Source organism: Gossypium arboreum, chromosome 11, assembly GCF_025698485.1.
Source record: "Gossypium arboreum isolate Shixiya-1 chromosome 11, ASM2569848v2, whole genome shotgun sequence".
NCBI classification, from domain to species: Eukaryota; Viridiplantae; Streptophyta; class Magnoliopsida; order Malvales; family Malvaceae; genus Gossypium; species Gossypium arboreum.
Genome location: NC_069080.1, coordinates 12,470,578 through 12,485,557, shown reverse-complemented (window position 1 = coordinate 12,485,557; position 14,980 = coordinate 12,470,578). Strand labels below are relative to the sequence as shown.

Sequence of the window (14,980 nt, the reverse complement as noted above, 5' to 3'; positions counted from 1 at the left end):
TCATCATTACTTTCTAGATTTCTCTCTCTTCCAATTGACCATTTTGCCCTTATTATCTTTTAAAATTCTATCCTTGAGTCATCATTTAATTTGGTAAAATTGCAATTTAGTCCCTCATAAATTTTCACCTATTCAATTTGGTCCTAATTCACCCATTTTCCTTAGTTTCTAGATCATTCCACCCTTAAAATATTTACTATTGGCCCTTCAAATTTTTCATATTTATACTTTAACCCCTCAAGTTTTGAGTATTTACACTTAGGCAACAAAATTTTTCACACTTTTACAATTTAGTCCTTCCTTGAATCAAGATATCATAATTTACTTCCCAACATTTTAATAACTCAAAACTTCCCTTTTTGTCACTTATTTCCTTATTTTTCTATATCAAGGATAATATCTTACTATAGAAATTTTCGGGGTATTACAGATAGGCAATTGGGTATGGTGCGGTGTGTTTAACTTACTTTTTGTCTCACGCTACAGTATCACTACAATATTTAATTTCATTGTCACCGCTATGTTTACACTAACTGCAAATAAGCGTGCTAATAATTCATTTAATGAACCATCATATTAAATAACACTCTTTTCCTTAACTGTTTTTAATTTTAAAAATAAAATATTTGTTAAATGAATAAAATATTTATATAATAAATTTATAAAATATTAATGAAAAGATTAATATTTATAAATTTATAGATGGCGAGGATGTAAAAATAATATTTATAATATTTTGGATTTAAATTTCTTCATGTGTTTTTTTATATAAAACATAAAATAATCAAAATATTCTCAAAATTAATCATTGAAGAAACTTTTGAATGAAAGTGAATCTTTTATTGTTCATTATATTATTAAATTGATATAAAATATTTTTTTATTCATAGTTTAATTAAAGTTGGGTTTAACATATTAATATTAAGTAATATTAAATTAATAATTAATAAAACTATATCATTTTTTTGTATAATAGAATCTTTATTTGTTTGAACTATAATGATATATATTGTCTTAAATTAATTATTATTTAATTAGTGTTACTATTATATATCATTTAATTAGCGTTTCTTAAAATTTTCAATTTCTAAAATATTTTTCCATAAATATTTCCTTTCTGTTTTTAAGGGTGTTAATATTTTGGCTTAATATAACATTTCATTCTTGAACTTAACAATTTTTCTTAATTTGACACTTAATCTTTTTGGGTCAAATTTGGTACATGAACTTGACTCTTTTTTCTAATTTAGTACTTAATCTAGTTTTTGTCTGATTTGGTACCGAACTTGTTAAACGTTTTACAAGTTACTCTAATATACTAACAATGTTATTTTTTATAAGGTAGTAAAATAATCAATGTATGAATCGATATTTGATAGATGACATGATATTTCTTTTTGTATTTTAAACGTTCAGTTACTTTTAGTTTTGTTTATTTATTTACTAATTTAAAATAATGAAAATTTTTATTTTGGATTTTAAAATTCTTGTTTTCTTTTTAAAAATTAATTAGTTAATTATAACTCAATGCCTAATTTTTTACCATGAATTTCCTCTAATACTGGCAATATTTTTATAGCATAACACAATTTTTTACATTGACAGTGTTTTGGGTAATTTGTATAACATTTAATAAGTTTAAGTATTGAATTAAGAAAAAAACCAAGTTCAAGTACCAAATTGGATTATAATTAAAAATTAAATACTATTAAATTGTAATTTTTTAATTTTAAAATTTTAATCTAAATGCTAATGTCATATGTTAAATCCATTAATTGATTTTTGAACAATACATAAAAGTAGCAAATTAATATAGAATTACACTTGATAATATATGTTTGACAAATATGATTTTAAAAGTAACAAAATTTAATAGATATTTTGTGATCGAACCTAAATTTCAAAAATAAAAAATACAAATATGAAAAAAATTCAAGTGACCCAAAATGAAATGTAATAAATAGTAATTATTATAATTATTTCAGAAAATAAAAATTATTGAAACACTAAACTCAAGCCTAAGTGTCCTAAAAATTAAATGAAATATAAAGTAATTATTATAATCATTCTGAAAAATAAAATTATTGTAGCTCTAGAATCAAGCCCAAGTGCCCCCGAAAATGAAATGAAACTAATGGTAACTACTATAATTATTCCGAAAAATAAAAAATTATTGTAGTTTCAGAATCAAGCCCAAGTGCCCCAAAAATGAAATAAAATAAATAGTAACAATTAAAATTATTCCAAAAAAAATTTATTGCAACACCAGACTCAAGTCTATGTTCCTCGAAAATGAAATCAATAGTAAATATTATAATTATTCCAAAAGTTAAAAAAAAAATTCTTGTAGCACCAAATTCAAGCCCAAGTGCCTCGAAAATGGAATGAAATAAATGGTAATTGTTATAATTATTTCGGAAAATAAAAAATATATTGTAGCACCAGGCTCAAACCCTAGTGCCTCGAAAATATAATGAAATAAATTGTAATTATTATAACTATTTCGAAAAATAAAAACTTATTGCGTCATCAGACTCAAGCCCAAGTGTCCTGAAAATGAAATGAAGGAAATTGTAATTATTATAATTATTTCAAAAAATAAGAAAAATTATTGCAACAACATATTCAAGCCCAAGTGCCATGAAAATGAAATGATATAAATTGTAATTTTTATAATTATTTTGAAAAATTAAAAAAAAATTATTGCAACGCCAGACTCAAGCCCAAGTGCCCGAAAAATGAAATGAAATATATAACTATTATTATAATTATTCCATAAAATAAAATAAAAATTGTAGAAGCAAACTCAAAGTCCAAGTGCCTCAAAAATGAAATGAAATAGATTTTAATTATTGTAATTATTGTAATTATTCCAGAAAATAAAAAAAGTTGTTGCACCAAACTCAAGCTCAAGTGCCCTGAAAATAATATCAAATACATGGTAATTACTTTAATTATTTCAGAAAATAAAAATTGTTATCTGCACCAGACTTAATCCCAAGTACCCCGAAAATCAATAGAAATTAATATTATTTCTTATAATAAATCTGAAAATTTTAAAATTATTATTGTAACAGCAGACTCAAGTCCAAGTACCCAAAAATGAAACCAAATAAATAGTGTTGATTGTAATTATTCCAAAAAATTAAAAAAGAAACATTGTAGCATAAGACTCAAACCCAAATACCCAAAAATGAAATAAAATAAATAATAATTATTATAATAATTCTAAAAAAATTAAAATATATATGTTATTTTAACCCTTGACTCAAATCGAAGTGCCCTTAAAATGAAATATAATAAATAGTGTTTATTATAATTATTCCGTAAAATTAGAAAATATTATTGCAACACCATACTCAAATTTAAGTGCCTCAAATAAGAAATTAAATTAATAATGATTCTTATAATTAATCTGGAAAATTTTTAAAAATATTATTGCAATACAAACCTCAAGCTCAAGTGCTCCAAAAATAAAATGAAATAAATTATAATTATTATAATTATTTCAAAAATAAAAATTTTATTTGTGCACTAAATTTAAGCTCAAGCGTCTCGAAAATGAAATGAAATACATAATAATTATTATAATTATTCCGTAAACTAAATATATATATATATATATATATTATTGCACTAGACTCAATTCCAAATACCCTGAAAATGAATAGAAATAAAGAGTAATTATTATCATTATACTGAAAAATAGAAAAATTATTTCAGCATCAAACTTAAGCTTAATTGCCCAAAATAAAATGAAATAAATTGTAATTATTATAATTATTTCAGTAAAATTAAAGAAAATTTCAGCACCAGTCTCAAATTCAAATATCTCAAAATGAAATGAAATAAGAAAAATATTATTACAATATTAAATTGAAGCTCAAGTGCCCCGAAAATGAAATAATACTAAAAAAAAAATAACAAGATAGATTTGCAGGAATCGTTATCTATGTCGATTGAAACCAAACATTGGTGTCTAAGGTCTTGATTGATAAATCAATTAATATATCTTGATTTATTATTAAGCAGACAATTAATTATTTTTATTAAGCAGAGAATTAATTATTTTTACTTATTTTTATAGCGTTGACATTGAACACATTATTAAACTAAAATTCTTTAACTGATTGTTTATTTTTATATATATGATTAAAATATTATATATATTTTTATATATTTAAAATTTAATCTCTTTTTCATCTTTTAAATTTAAAATTTTACAAGATGTTAACGTAAAAGAAAATCTAAAGAATGAAAGAAAAACAAAAGGTTGAATCAAAATGGGAAGAGAAGTTTTTGTGAATGGGTCCAACAATTAAGTGAGTAGTGTGAATAAGAGAGATAATAATTAAAGAAAGAAAAAAATATACCAGCGTGGGCGAAAGTATCCAAAATGCCTACGAGTGCTACCACCTTGGCTTGCCGCACCAAACAGACTGAAGAGAGAGACCTGATAAGCCCTGCTGCCAGAACCAAACACGAAGCCAGCAGGGAAGTCGTATTTGTTGTATTGATCCCCGCATACCGACTGCCAGATTTACGACCACCAACAACCACATCCGATTCACCATCCTATTTGCTTACTGCTTTTTTTCTCTTACCGCCTTCCACTTCACTGCTAACAGACCATAGTCTTATATTAACACAGGATATTAAATCATAGCCACGTTAATTGTTCATTCTCTCTCTCTCTCTCTTTTATTGAGAATATTAAATTTAACCTAAAATATTTATATTTTATCCATTTAATTTATATTTTTAGTTAAATGAGTCTTTAACTTTTAAAAAAGTCGACGCTTTTTTACTACAATGCTGAAAAATATATTATTTTTTAATAATTTCATATGTAAATAAATAATTTTAAATTTATAAAAAACTAAAATATATAAAAATTTCATAAAAATTCAAAAATTTATTAACATTAAATACACTTAAATTGTGTCATGTTTAAAGATTTAATATTTTAATTAATTTTCTATAAAAAATAATAAAATATCTTTTAAAATGTTGATAATAAAATTTAATTCAAAGGAATAAAGATCAATTTAACAAAAATTTAAACATAAAAATCTAAATTCAACATTACGCCATTCTTATTTTAATTGAAACTAATAATATATAAAAACTTTTTATTGGAACAAAAACCATCAATCTTAAAAGGCTTAAGAATCTTATTTTTCAAATATTGACCTTTTCCCGTAAAACAAAATGTCTATTAAAAACAATAACTTCCATTTTTTTCCCGACGACCATCGTCAATTCGAATTCAATCTATTGTAATTTGTATAAAAAAGGACTGAGATCTGTCACAATTTGATTGATTAATTGGCTACACTCGAAAGATAAGAGACCCGAGAGAAGAGGGAGATAGAAACAAAACGAACTAATAGGTCTCGTCTTTAACCACCTAAAGTTGGTTAATAGCTGCCAATTGGGGACCTTGTATTTAATACCATATCATACTCAAAACCAACTGCTTCCTTTTGCATCACAACAATCAAGTCATATTCAAAAGTATGGCAAAACCAGGTATGTAACAGTCTAGTTAAAATAACACACCCAACGTCCGATGTTATGAATATAGCAATGAAGATCAAATCCAGAATAGTTGATACAACTCTAATAAGTTACGCACTACTCCATGCTAATTTTTATCCAAACATAAGAGTTTCATAGGCATCTTCAGCTCCGCAATAGCATCTTACCTGAAACGAATTTTGGCATCAGTTTCCACTGAAATTTTGAATATTTTGGAGATAAAAATGGATGAAAATTTTGTATCAAATACCAAGTATTGACTATATACCAGTGAAAAGACAATAGAGCTTCAGATCAAGACCCGGATACACTCTTGCTCCTGCTCCTGCTCCTGCTCCTGCTCCCACTTGGACTCCTGCTAACACTGCGTCTTTTGGGACTCTTGCTCCTTCCTTTTTGACGCTGCGCGTGATATCCAGCAAATGTAACATAAGAATTAAGAATAGGTAATAGCAACCATATAGATTAAGCTGGACAAACAAACTGTAAGGCAGGTAAAAACAAATTCAATTTTGAAAACCTTAACTAGACATGCGAAGAAACCACTTACAGAAGGCAAAGGAGACCTGGACCTTGAGGGAGATCTGCAAAAGTTCCAGAGAAAGAACCCAAGTTTAAAAATCAACACGTTCCTTTTAACAACTTTCATGTCCAAGAGCCTTGATGCCCCTTCCACATCAGAATCACCATATTCCAAACGCATAAAAGAAAAAGGAAAAAAAAAAAAAACCAAAGCATAAACCTTTAGCGGTAATGGGAAATAAAGAATAGGACCAGCTCACAAACCTGCCTAAGGAAAGAAACCTAGTCTAACAAAATGAAATTCTTAAAAGAATAGCTTTTCACATTTCAACACCAGGGTATAGAGAATGAGCATGCTCCCCTATTATTGCAATTCCAAGGTAATCCACATAGCATGTCCTATTAGCTTGGCAAAATCTGGAGCTGATATTGACAGGGAAATAATGATGGTGACTTGCAAATCCCAGAGCATTTACTTCACTAAAATCCAGCTCTACTATTGCAATTCCTTGTAAAGAATTCCAGCTCTATTATTGCAGTCCATTGTCTCCTTTGTTCCCAATCTAGCACCCATGGACATTTATGATGCTATGTACATTAGACAAGGGACAATGAAGGTTTTAAAGTTGCCCATCTAAAAAACAGCATACCTCTGCAACCAAACGATTGCATGCAATTGAACCATATTCCCACAAGATCCCAATATCCAATCCCCAGTTTGCTGCATATATCCATATCTAAAAAGAAAACAAGGCAATTTTCATGACAACAGAAAAAAAGTGGGTGAAGTTCAAATGCGGGATACAGTCCGGACCCAATTTCTCATATAGCCCGTCTTCTGGATGAGGAAAGCATGCAACTCAACAGCACAAGTTCATTTTGACAACCACAAGAGAGAAGTTTAGTCCAAAAGTTCTAGTTACTAATCATTGATACCCCGAGAAGAATCCGTGAATGAAGAGCACAAGCATCTCCAATATATTCCCTTACCTCATAGAATAAACTAAGTGTAGCAGAAACAAAACTAATTAGCTTTCAATAGCAATTCGGAAGTTTTAGGATTTAAAATAGGGTCAATCACTTCAGACCGTGTGATTTGCTACGTCTAGATTTAAAAAGAAAATTCTGTATCTGCTGGGGAAGTGAGGAGAAAAGATCAGCCGTAAACAAAATTAGAAACAAGCAATGGCAATAATAATATATAAGAGGTAATTCCATCAAAATTAGCAACTATATATATTCATTTATCAAAAATAAATTAGTTCGGCTCCAGAAAAACTGCACTAGTTGCATGCATCTTTCAATTTCAGAATTCAAAATGGCCATAACTAACAATTGACAAATCCTGCTCTTGTCTAAGTTGAGGAATCATTTTAACGGACAAATCTTCAAATGTAACCAAAAATCAACTGCAAGGTCAACAAGTTTGATCCATTTCCCATGACCACAAGCATATAATATAGGAAATTATCTGTAAAACCAATTGCCAGCAACTAACAATAACGAGTAGCATTATCCTAATTACAACAAAGACACTCAATGTGAAGGGAGAAGCAAGTGTACCTTGACAAAGAGCGAGACCTTGATGCAGAGCGGGAACGAGGAGACCTTGATCTAGACTTTTCAGGTGACTTGCGCGAAGGCTTTGCCTTTGGAGACTTGCTGCTTCACACATGCAAGGTTAATATGCAATGCTTAAGCCTTAAATAAATTTTCATAATGCAAAAGAATTAAGAAAAACCTGCGGCTCTTGCTTCGGCTATAGCTCCGACCACGGCTTTTGCTTCGGCTTCTACTTCGGCTTCGGCTTCTTGAGAGAGATCGGCCACGACTAGGGCTTCTAGAGGAATCCCGCCTAGAATCATATTCCTTAACCTAAAGGCAGCAAGTCTAGTAAGCAAAATGAAATGTAACAAAAGCAAAAGGAGGAATAACATAAAAAAAAGCATGTCAAGTAAGCTATGTTGAGATCATATACCCGAACATATGCCCGAGAAAATGCATTACGAAACTCAGAGTCATCGAGTTTCTTAATCTGCAAGAAAGGACCATGAGCTTTTGTACATATTACACAATGACAGTAGCTAAGTTAAACAAGGCCTTTAAAAAGGGTTGGAAGGAAAAAGGTAACTTACAGCATACTTCATATCATCATAGTTGGTGTAGTCCACAATCCCTGTAGTCCCTGAAAAACAAAAGACACAATCATGTCAGTAAATCTACAGTTATATAGTCTCCACCCAATCAATTCAATTGAAAAATTACTAATTTTAACTGATATTTTATATAATAGCTAAACGATGAGTCAACATCAAACATGTCTTACCACTACCATCACGGAAAACTTGAGAAAAACAAACATCTCCTGCTCGACGCATGTGATCCTAAGAAAAAATACGTCCCATGGCGAAGATTTTTTGTCAGTTCTATTTTTCATGTTATTGGTTTATTTCAGTGTGACAAAAGTACCAAAAACAGCTTTTACCTTGAGGTCCTGCCATGAAGCAGAAGATGGCAATCCAGTAACTAGCACTGCACATCATAGCAATCCAGATAAATCATAAGCAGCCTACTTGTTTGTAACTAAGGTTTATAAAGAGCATCAGATAGATTTAAACCGCGATATTCAGAACGCCTGGATGGTCCACGTCCACGCCCACTACTATAACTGCTGTGACGATCTATGGAAGAGCGCCCACGACCACCATGAGCAAGTTCAACCTGTAAATGAGAAAAACACTTCAGAAGATAGCCTAGAATGCCAAGTTGATTACAAAATCGATGGATGCTAATAAAACCTAAACATGCAAGAAAGGCAACTAACCCGTAAACGATGCCCTCCAAAGTCATATCCATCACGACCACGAATGGCATCTTCAGCATCTCGAGCTTCTTCAAACTAAGAAAAATTTGAAGTCAACAAGAAATAAAACCTAAAAACAATAATATCCCCCTCACAAAAAATAAATAAATAGTTTGATGGCAAAATAAAAGCCAGCACGGTTGAACTCACCTCAACAAATGCATAACCTGGAGGCCTTGGTGGAATCTTCAAGTCAATTTGAGCTATGGGACCATACTGCAACAAAACGAGCAAAAAGCAGAGTACAAGCTGAGAGACAATCCAAAGTCTAAGAAAAGCATACCAAGAGTCAGTGAAACCCATATCAATTAGACCAAACCGTGGTTCACAGCATAAATTTAACTAGAGTAAACCTTAATCTCACTGGCATAGTCATATAAGAATATATACATACCATAAACAAAGTACGGGTACAACCACATTTAGGCTTCTGTGGATCTAGGAAACCAAGGATTAAAGGTGAAATTTGTACAATAGCATCTTTTTCTCCCATCGATTTTCTCTATCTGTATACTTGTTTTAGCAATCTTTACTCTATAATTTCAATTCTTAACATTCGATATGCCAGAAAGATTTAACCCTAATCACGGAATTCAAAGCATAAATTCGCTTATATTTGTGAGTTCAAAGTTCCAGGCAAACAACTTGTTTGCTCCAAACCTACTACCAATTAAGTACTTAACGAGAAAACAGAAAGACTAACGTGTCTTGCAATGACGAGTTCAAGGTGATATTGCAAAGAAAAACAAATACAGAAAATGAAAAGCTGAAAGGTTATTGACCTTATAAAACAAATCTTCCACTTCCCTCTCGCGAACATCACCGGGAAGATTTCCAACGTAAAGAGTCCTGCTGGAACGGCTACTCATCTTTTCACTTTCCTAATAAATACAGAAGACAACAATAAATCTTGAGAGTTCAATTAGCATTTAAATAAGAAAGGGACTGATGTATTTATTTAGGAAATAAATTCATGAATTAGGGTTTTTACCTGCGTGAAGACAGGTTGTTCCGAGACGGAGATTTTCGAAGAGAACCTTTTTTAGGGTTTCGAATTTTAGAGAGGGGATAGGGGGCCGAGCAAGATAGGCGAAAAAATCAATAAAACTATGTAGGAGATGTTAGGGTGTGGCCGATTATATGGAAATCTTGTTGCACGCTGTAGATATTATTTCAATCAAGAGGTGTTAGGTTTACGCTGTGAAATATTGTGGTTTGACCTTTGACCTGTCCAGCTGTATAACTCAGGCACCCCGCGGGGCCCCTTTATTTCGTGAGGAGAAATACAACGTAACTGCCTCGGGTTTGCTGAACTGATTATGTCACGCAAGGACCCGTTAGATAAAAGAATCACCCTTTTTTTACATTTTATTTTGGGTAAAAGCATCATAATAGTCCCTGTACTATATCCAAAGTTACATTTTGGTTTTTTACTGAAAAAATAGACAAAATGGTCTATGTAGGTTAAATGAAAAAGCAAAATAGTCTCTCTGCTAAACTTAAAATTATGTTGTTTAATGCTTATTTTGATCTTTTATATATAAGATATAATAATTAATTCAGTTTTCAATCTTTACATATTTATTCAATTTGATCTTATTCTTTTATTTGGAACATAAAATATTTTTTTATTTTTGAATTTTTAAAATTATTAGTTGATTTGGTATACTAGCTAAAATAGTTCCACGCGGATAATAAAAGGTTGAGAGGCAATTGTCTTAGAAAATGCTCCTAAAATGCATTATATATTAAGAATGTTCAAAAATACATTCTTTTTATTTTTACAAGTAAAATTCAAAGATTTGTTCAAGAAGGGATTAGAGATTTTAAAATTTTGATTATAATGAATAAAGTTTGTAATGAATCAAAGATAGAACAAATGGAAATTATGTTGAGGTTCATTAATAAAGAAGGTTCGACACAATATCAACTTGTTGATTTAGTAAAAGAGACTATGTTATTGGCTTTAAAGAAAAAAACTTATGACGTTCTTTCACACAATTATTTTAATATAAAGAAATTTTAGGTAAAGTATATGATGGTGCAAGTAATATACGAGGTGAATGAGTGAATTGCAAGCTTTAATCTCTAACATAGTCTTTTTGACTACTATGTTTACAGCCTTGTTCATAATAACTTTCGCGGTTGCATCCAAATAAGTTATTCATATGAATCAATCTTTTATTTATATTTCTTTATCATAATTCAAGTAAATGACATGAATAATTAAGAGATACTTAGGCATCTCATATATCAAAATTTATTAACATTGGTGAGCTTGAAACTAGCAAACAATAAAATCAAGTTGGCACGCTTCGACGTCCAAGAGATACTCAATAGGTCTCTCATTTAACTTTGTTAATCTTTTTTTTTAAATGTTTTGGTATAACAAAATCAATTATAAAGTATCTCAAAGTTAAATTTGTGATTAATGATAAAATATTATAAAATTATTTTCAAGTATTCTTAAACTCATAAAAAAAACTTTGACATGTTTCCAAGTATATTCAACGAGATTAATCTCTTAAAAATACTTTAATAATATCCTTTCAAAATCCATTTTATAATATTTGATAGACTTGTATTGATACAAGTAAGTTCAATACGCACCCCCAAAGACTTCTACGAACTTCTATCTATACAAAGGAGTCAGTGTACCAATACAACTAGACTTTTACCGATACAAGGTTAACAGTGAGCCTTTAAGAATTCCCCTCCACCTTCTATCGATACAAATGTTAAGGTGTATTACTAGAAGTCCCCTTATTTTGAAACCCTGAGACATGTGTCGATACAAGCCCATTTATAGTGATATAATGAGCTCCAATGGTTACACTTTTAAAGGTTTCTATCAATACAACTAGTTCCTAAGACTGCAATTAATACTCAAATTTATTGCTACAACAGCTCTAACCAAGCCTAACGTCTCCAAATGTTCCATTGTAGTTAGAAGACATCAATACAAGTCAAGGGCTCCACATTAAAAACAAGAAAGAAGTTTGCAAAGTTAATTGCATACAAATCCAATATTTACTTAAGTTATTCTCATTGTTCTTTATACACACATTTATGGAGAAATTTCTTTCAATCTTTCAAGTGTTGTATAGTTATTAAGTGACCTTGATCATTGTAATATCAACATTTCAAAGGTGTCTTTGATAATTCTTATTATTTATTATTTTGTGAAGGTTTCTTGAGGTTATGGATAGAAAACCTTAAGCAAAGCGACTCTATTTTGTTTAGATAGTGATTGTAAAGGTTAAACATTATCCTCAAAAGGTTACAAATTGATAAGTTTAGAAAAATCCTTAATTATGGTAAGCTAATATAGTGGAGGTAAGCAATTGGGGACAAACCACTATAAATTATTATGTATTTCTTATTTACCATTTTCTTTAATCTTTTAAAACATCAATTCACCTCTCACCCTTTTGGTGTATCCCCAATAAACAATGTAACATTGTCTCATAAACCATAAGATTGTTCCTCTTACTAGTAATGTAACACTATAAATTATTGTGTTTCCATTTCTTTATTTAGTTGCTAGCACTGTTGCTCTCAACTAGCGAATTGAGTAGGAAAGAATTATTAGACAGAGAATAATAAGAACACAAGGTTAGAGGAAATTATTGTTTTGTCTTTATGTCCCTTTTGGCTTACTTTTCATTTGTTTGTTGTTTCATAAGTTGAGTGCACTTTCCTTGCACAAGATACATATTTTAAGATGAAATTGTTGGGAATGATACATTTTGTTATTGGAAAGCTCATCATCCATGCAGTGGCAAAAATAATAACTTTAGAATGGTTGATTCTTGAAAGTCCAAAGACAATTTTAGAGTTTATTTGCAAAGATTAGTTAGAGATATTAGTTGATGGTAAAATAGTTGTAAATTCTCATAACCAACAATTGCTATATAGAAAATGGGAATTAATTGTAAAAAGGGAATATGAGTAGTTTTTACTTCTTTAAAATTAAGTATGATATGTAGCAACAGTTTGTAACCTCTTTAACCTGACCTAGAAGTTATAGCCGAATTTTGGAGGCTACATTGGCCACTGAAATGGCCTAGTAAAACCGTTCAGTTTCATAATTATTAATTTATCTTTTTCTTTTAAAAAACTCAAGGTGGTTGTAAATAATAATAATAAAAACGTTTGTAAATCAATTAAATTTAAAGTCCAATTTAATAAATGTTGTGACATTTGATAAAAACTTAGTTAATTTCCTCAATTTGACTTTTAAAACTCCAATTTCATTATTATGCAGCAAAAAAAGTAAAGCCTTTAGTTTTAAATGAAAATTCGTGTCTTATGCAATATTAAGCTAGTTATTAGAATTGTTCAATCTTTAACAAAATTCCATGATGCAAAATCCCAATTATAAACAAACCCATGTTGCGGTCTAAAATGAACAAAATTACAATCCTAAAAACCATATAAAATAAATTAAAACTTAAATTTACTTTATTAAATAAAATCGAGATGAGACATTTGTATGTCGTGTTCGATCCTAACTTTGAGGATTCTCTATAAGGATAAAACTATGGGGTGAGCTTTTAAAAGCTTATTGTGAGTTTTAAACATAATAAACAATGTATATATATACAAAAAAATCACGTTTTAAGGTGTGATACAAGTATAACATGCAGCCAATAAACAATAACAATCAGCATGCTACAAGATAAGTAGTAACAATACAAATCAACCAATTTCAGCAATCATACAATCAGCTTAACCTTTGTAGCACTTACACATTCAATTAGTCACGTTTTAAGACCCTTGAACAATTGACCAACCCACCTTACCACTTACCATGTTTAGCCTACATGTGTAACCGCCTTATAGTCAGGGGTGTTGAAAAGTGTATTTTCGGGACTCCGTTCTCGTAAATCGGACTAAAGAAATGATTTCGGTTAAGTGAATTTGTATGAATTAAGAGTTATTAAGTATAAAGACTAAATCGCGTATAAGGTAGAAGTTGAATTATGGTCTAAAAATAATTAAAGGGACTAAAGAAGGGTCATCGATAGCAAACCTAGAGACTTTAAGGTTCAAATTCAAAATTGGTTAGTCAATTTAGCCATTTTCTTGTAATTTTTATATTTTTGGAATCCCGATGTTTAGAGCTATTCGACCCATGTTGAAATTTTAGGATTAATTAAGATTTTAGATGTTGTTATTATTGAATAGCTTTAGTTTTAAAGATTAAATTGATAGATTTTTAAGTTGGAAATGGAAAAGGTTTAAATTGTGGAACAAATTGTAAATTTTGAGTAATAGGGACTAAATTGTGAAAATTTTAAAATTCAAAAGGCCAAAAATAGTGAGTTAAATTTAGCTTAAAGTGAAATTAGTATAAAAATATAGGATTAAATGTGAAAAATAAAAATTATTCTAGTTTAGGGACTAAATTGAAATTTAAGCAAATATTGAGTAAAATTGAAATATTCAATGTGAAATTGAATTGTGTTGTATTGATGTATTTTAATTATTTTAATTCAGTAGCTAACGTCATATTAGGATTCTCGACTAAAAAGGGGAAGGATAAATCGACGTCAAATAGCTCAAAATCCACGGTTTATATTTGTATAACCAAACCTAGTAGTTAATTGTTATATTTTGTTTTAAAGCATGTGGTAAGTGGTTGAGGTGAGTATTTTGGTACTTTGATAGTGAATTGAAATTATAGTTGATTGAAATGGATTGAATTGGTATATACTGTAATGACCCAGAATTCACGGGCACAGGAAAAGTGAGTTATGGAGCCTCCGTCTTAGTAAACTGAGTCATAAATAATTCTTAAAAGTAATTATGAGTTTAGTTGAGTGCTTAATTAGGATTTAATTAGGTGAATTTAGCTAATTAAGAATAATTAGGAAAAATGACTAAATAGAATAAGGTGTAAAAGTCAAATTATAAATTAAAAGAAATCATAAAGGATCAAATGGGAAATTAAGCCACATTTGGTATATGAGGCGACAAACATTAAAACAAAAATCTAAGAACTTTGTTAAGTTATAAATTATAAATATATTATTTTAGTTATAAATTGTA

At 29.5% G+C, this 14,980-nt stretch overlaps 1 protein-coding gene across 3 annotated transcripts; it reads right to left on the bottom strand.

Moving 5' to 3' along the window:
* Positions 1–5,484: 5,484 nt before the first annotated feature.
* Positions 5,485–10,066, bottom strand: LOC108473790 (serine/arginine-rich-splicing factor SR34). Of its 3 annotated transcripts, none has more exons than XR_008274365.1 (15): positions 9,918–10,066; positions 9,709–9,807; positions 9,077–9,142; positions 8,888–8,962; positions 8,682–8,784; positions 8,549–8,595; positions 8,390–8,447; positions 8,199–8,248; positions 8,042–8,098; positions 7,805–7,938; positions 7,627–7,725; positions 6,714–6,800; positions 6,328–6,626; positions 6,092–6,125; positions 5,842–5,943 (listed from the first exon to the last, which is right to left on the bottom strand). XR_008274365.1 is itself a non-coding variant. In XM_017775547.2 (14 exons), the coding sequence occupies exons 2-13, from the start codon at positions 9,793–9,795 to the stop codon at positions 5,836–5,838; spliced, it is 918 nt and encodes a 305-aa protein (XP_017631036.1). In that variant the 5' UTR covers positions 9,796–9,807; positions 9,918–10,066; the 3' UTR covers positions 5,485–5,708; positions 5,810–5,835. The 3 variants fall into 3 exon arrangements, 1 of the variants encoding a protein (XP_017631036.1); XR_008274366.1 differs by having other exon boundaries at positions 5,857–5,943; positions 6,388–6,626; XM_017775547.2 differs by lacking the exons at positions 6,328–6,626; positions 6,714–6,800 and adding an exon at positions 5,485–5,708 and having other exon boundaries at positions 5,810–5,943.
* Positions 10,067–14,980: the final 4,914 nt, after the last annotated feature.

Excerpts from the sequence above, each read along its gene's own strand:
- LOC108473790 (XM_017775547.2), bottom strand. The coding sequence starts at position 9,795 with ATGAGTAGCCGTTCCAGCAGGACTCTTTACGTTGGAAATCTTCCCGGT. Across the intron at positions 8,963-9,076 it reads CAGGTTATGCATTTGTTGAG|TTTGAAGAAGCTCGAGATGC; the intron begins GTGAGTTCAACC and ends AATTTTTCTTAG. Across the intron at positions 8,785-8,887 it reads TTGGAGGGCATCGTTTACGG|GTTGAACTTGCTCATGGTGG; the intron begins GTTAGTTGCCTT and ends TCTCATTTACAG.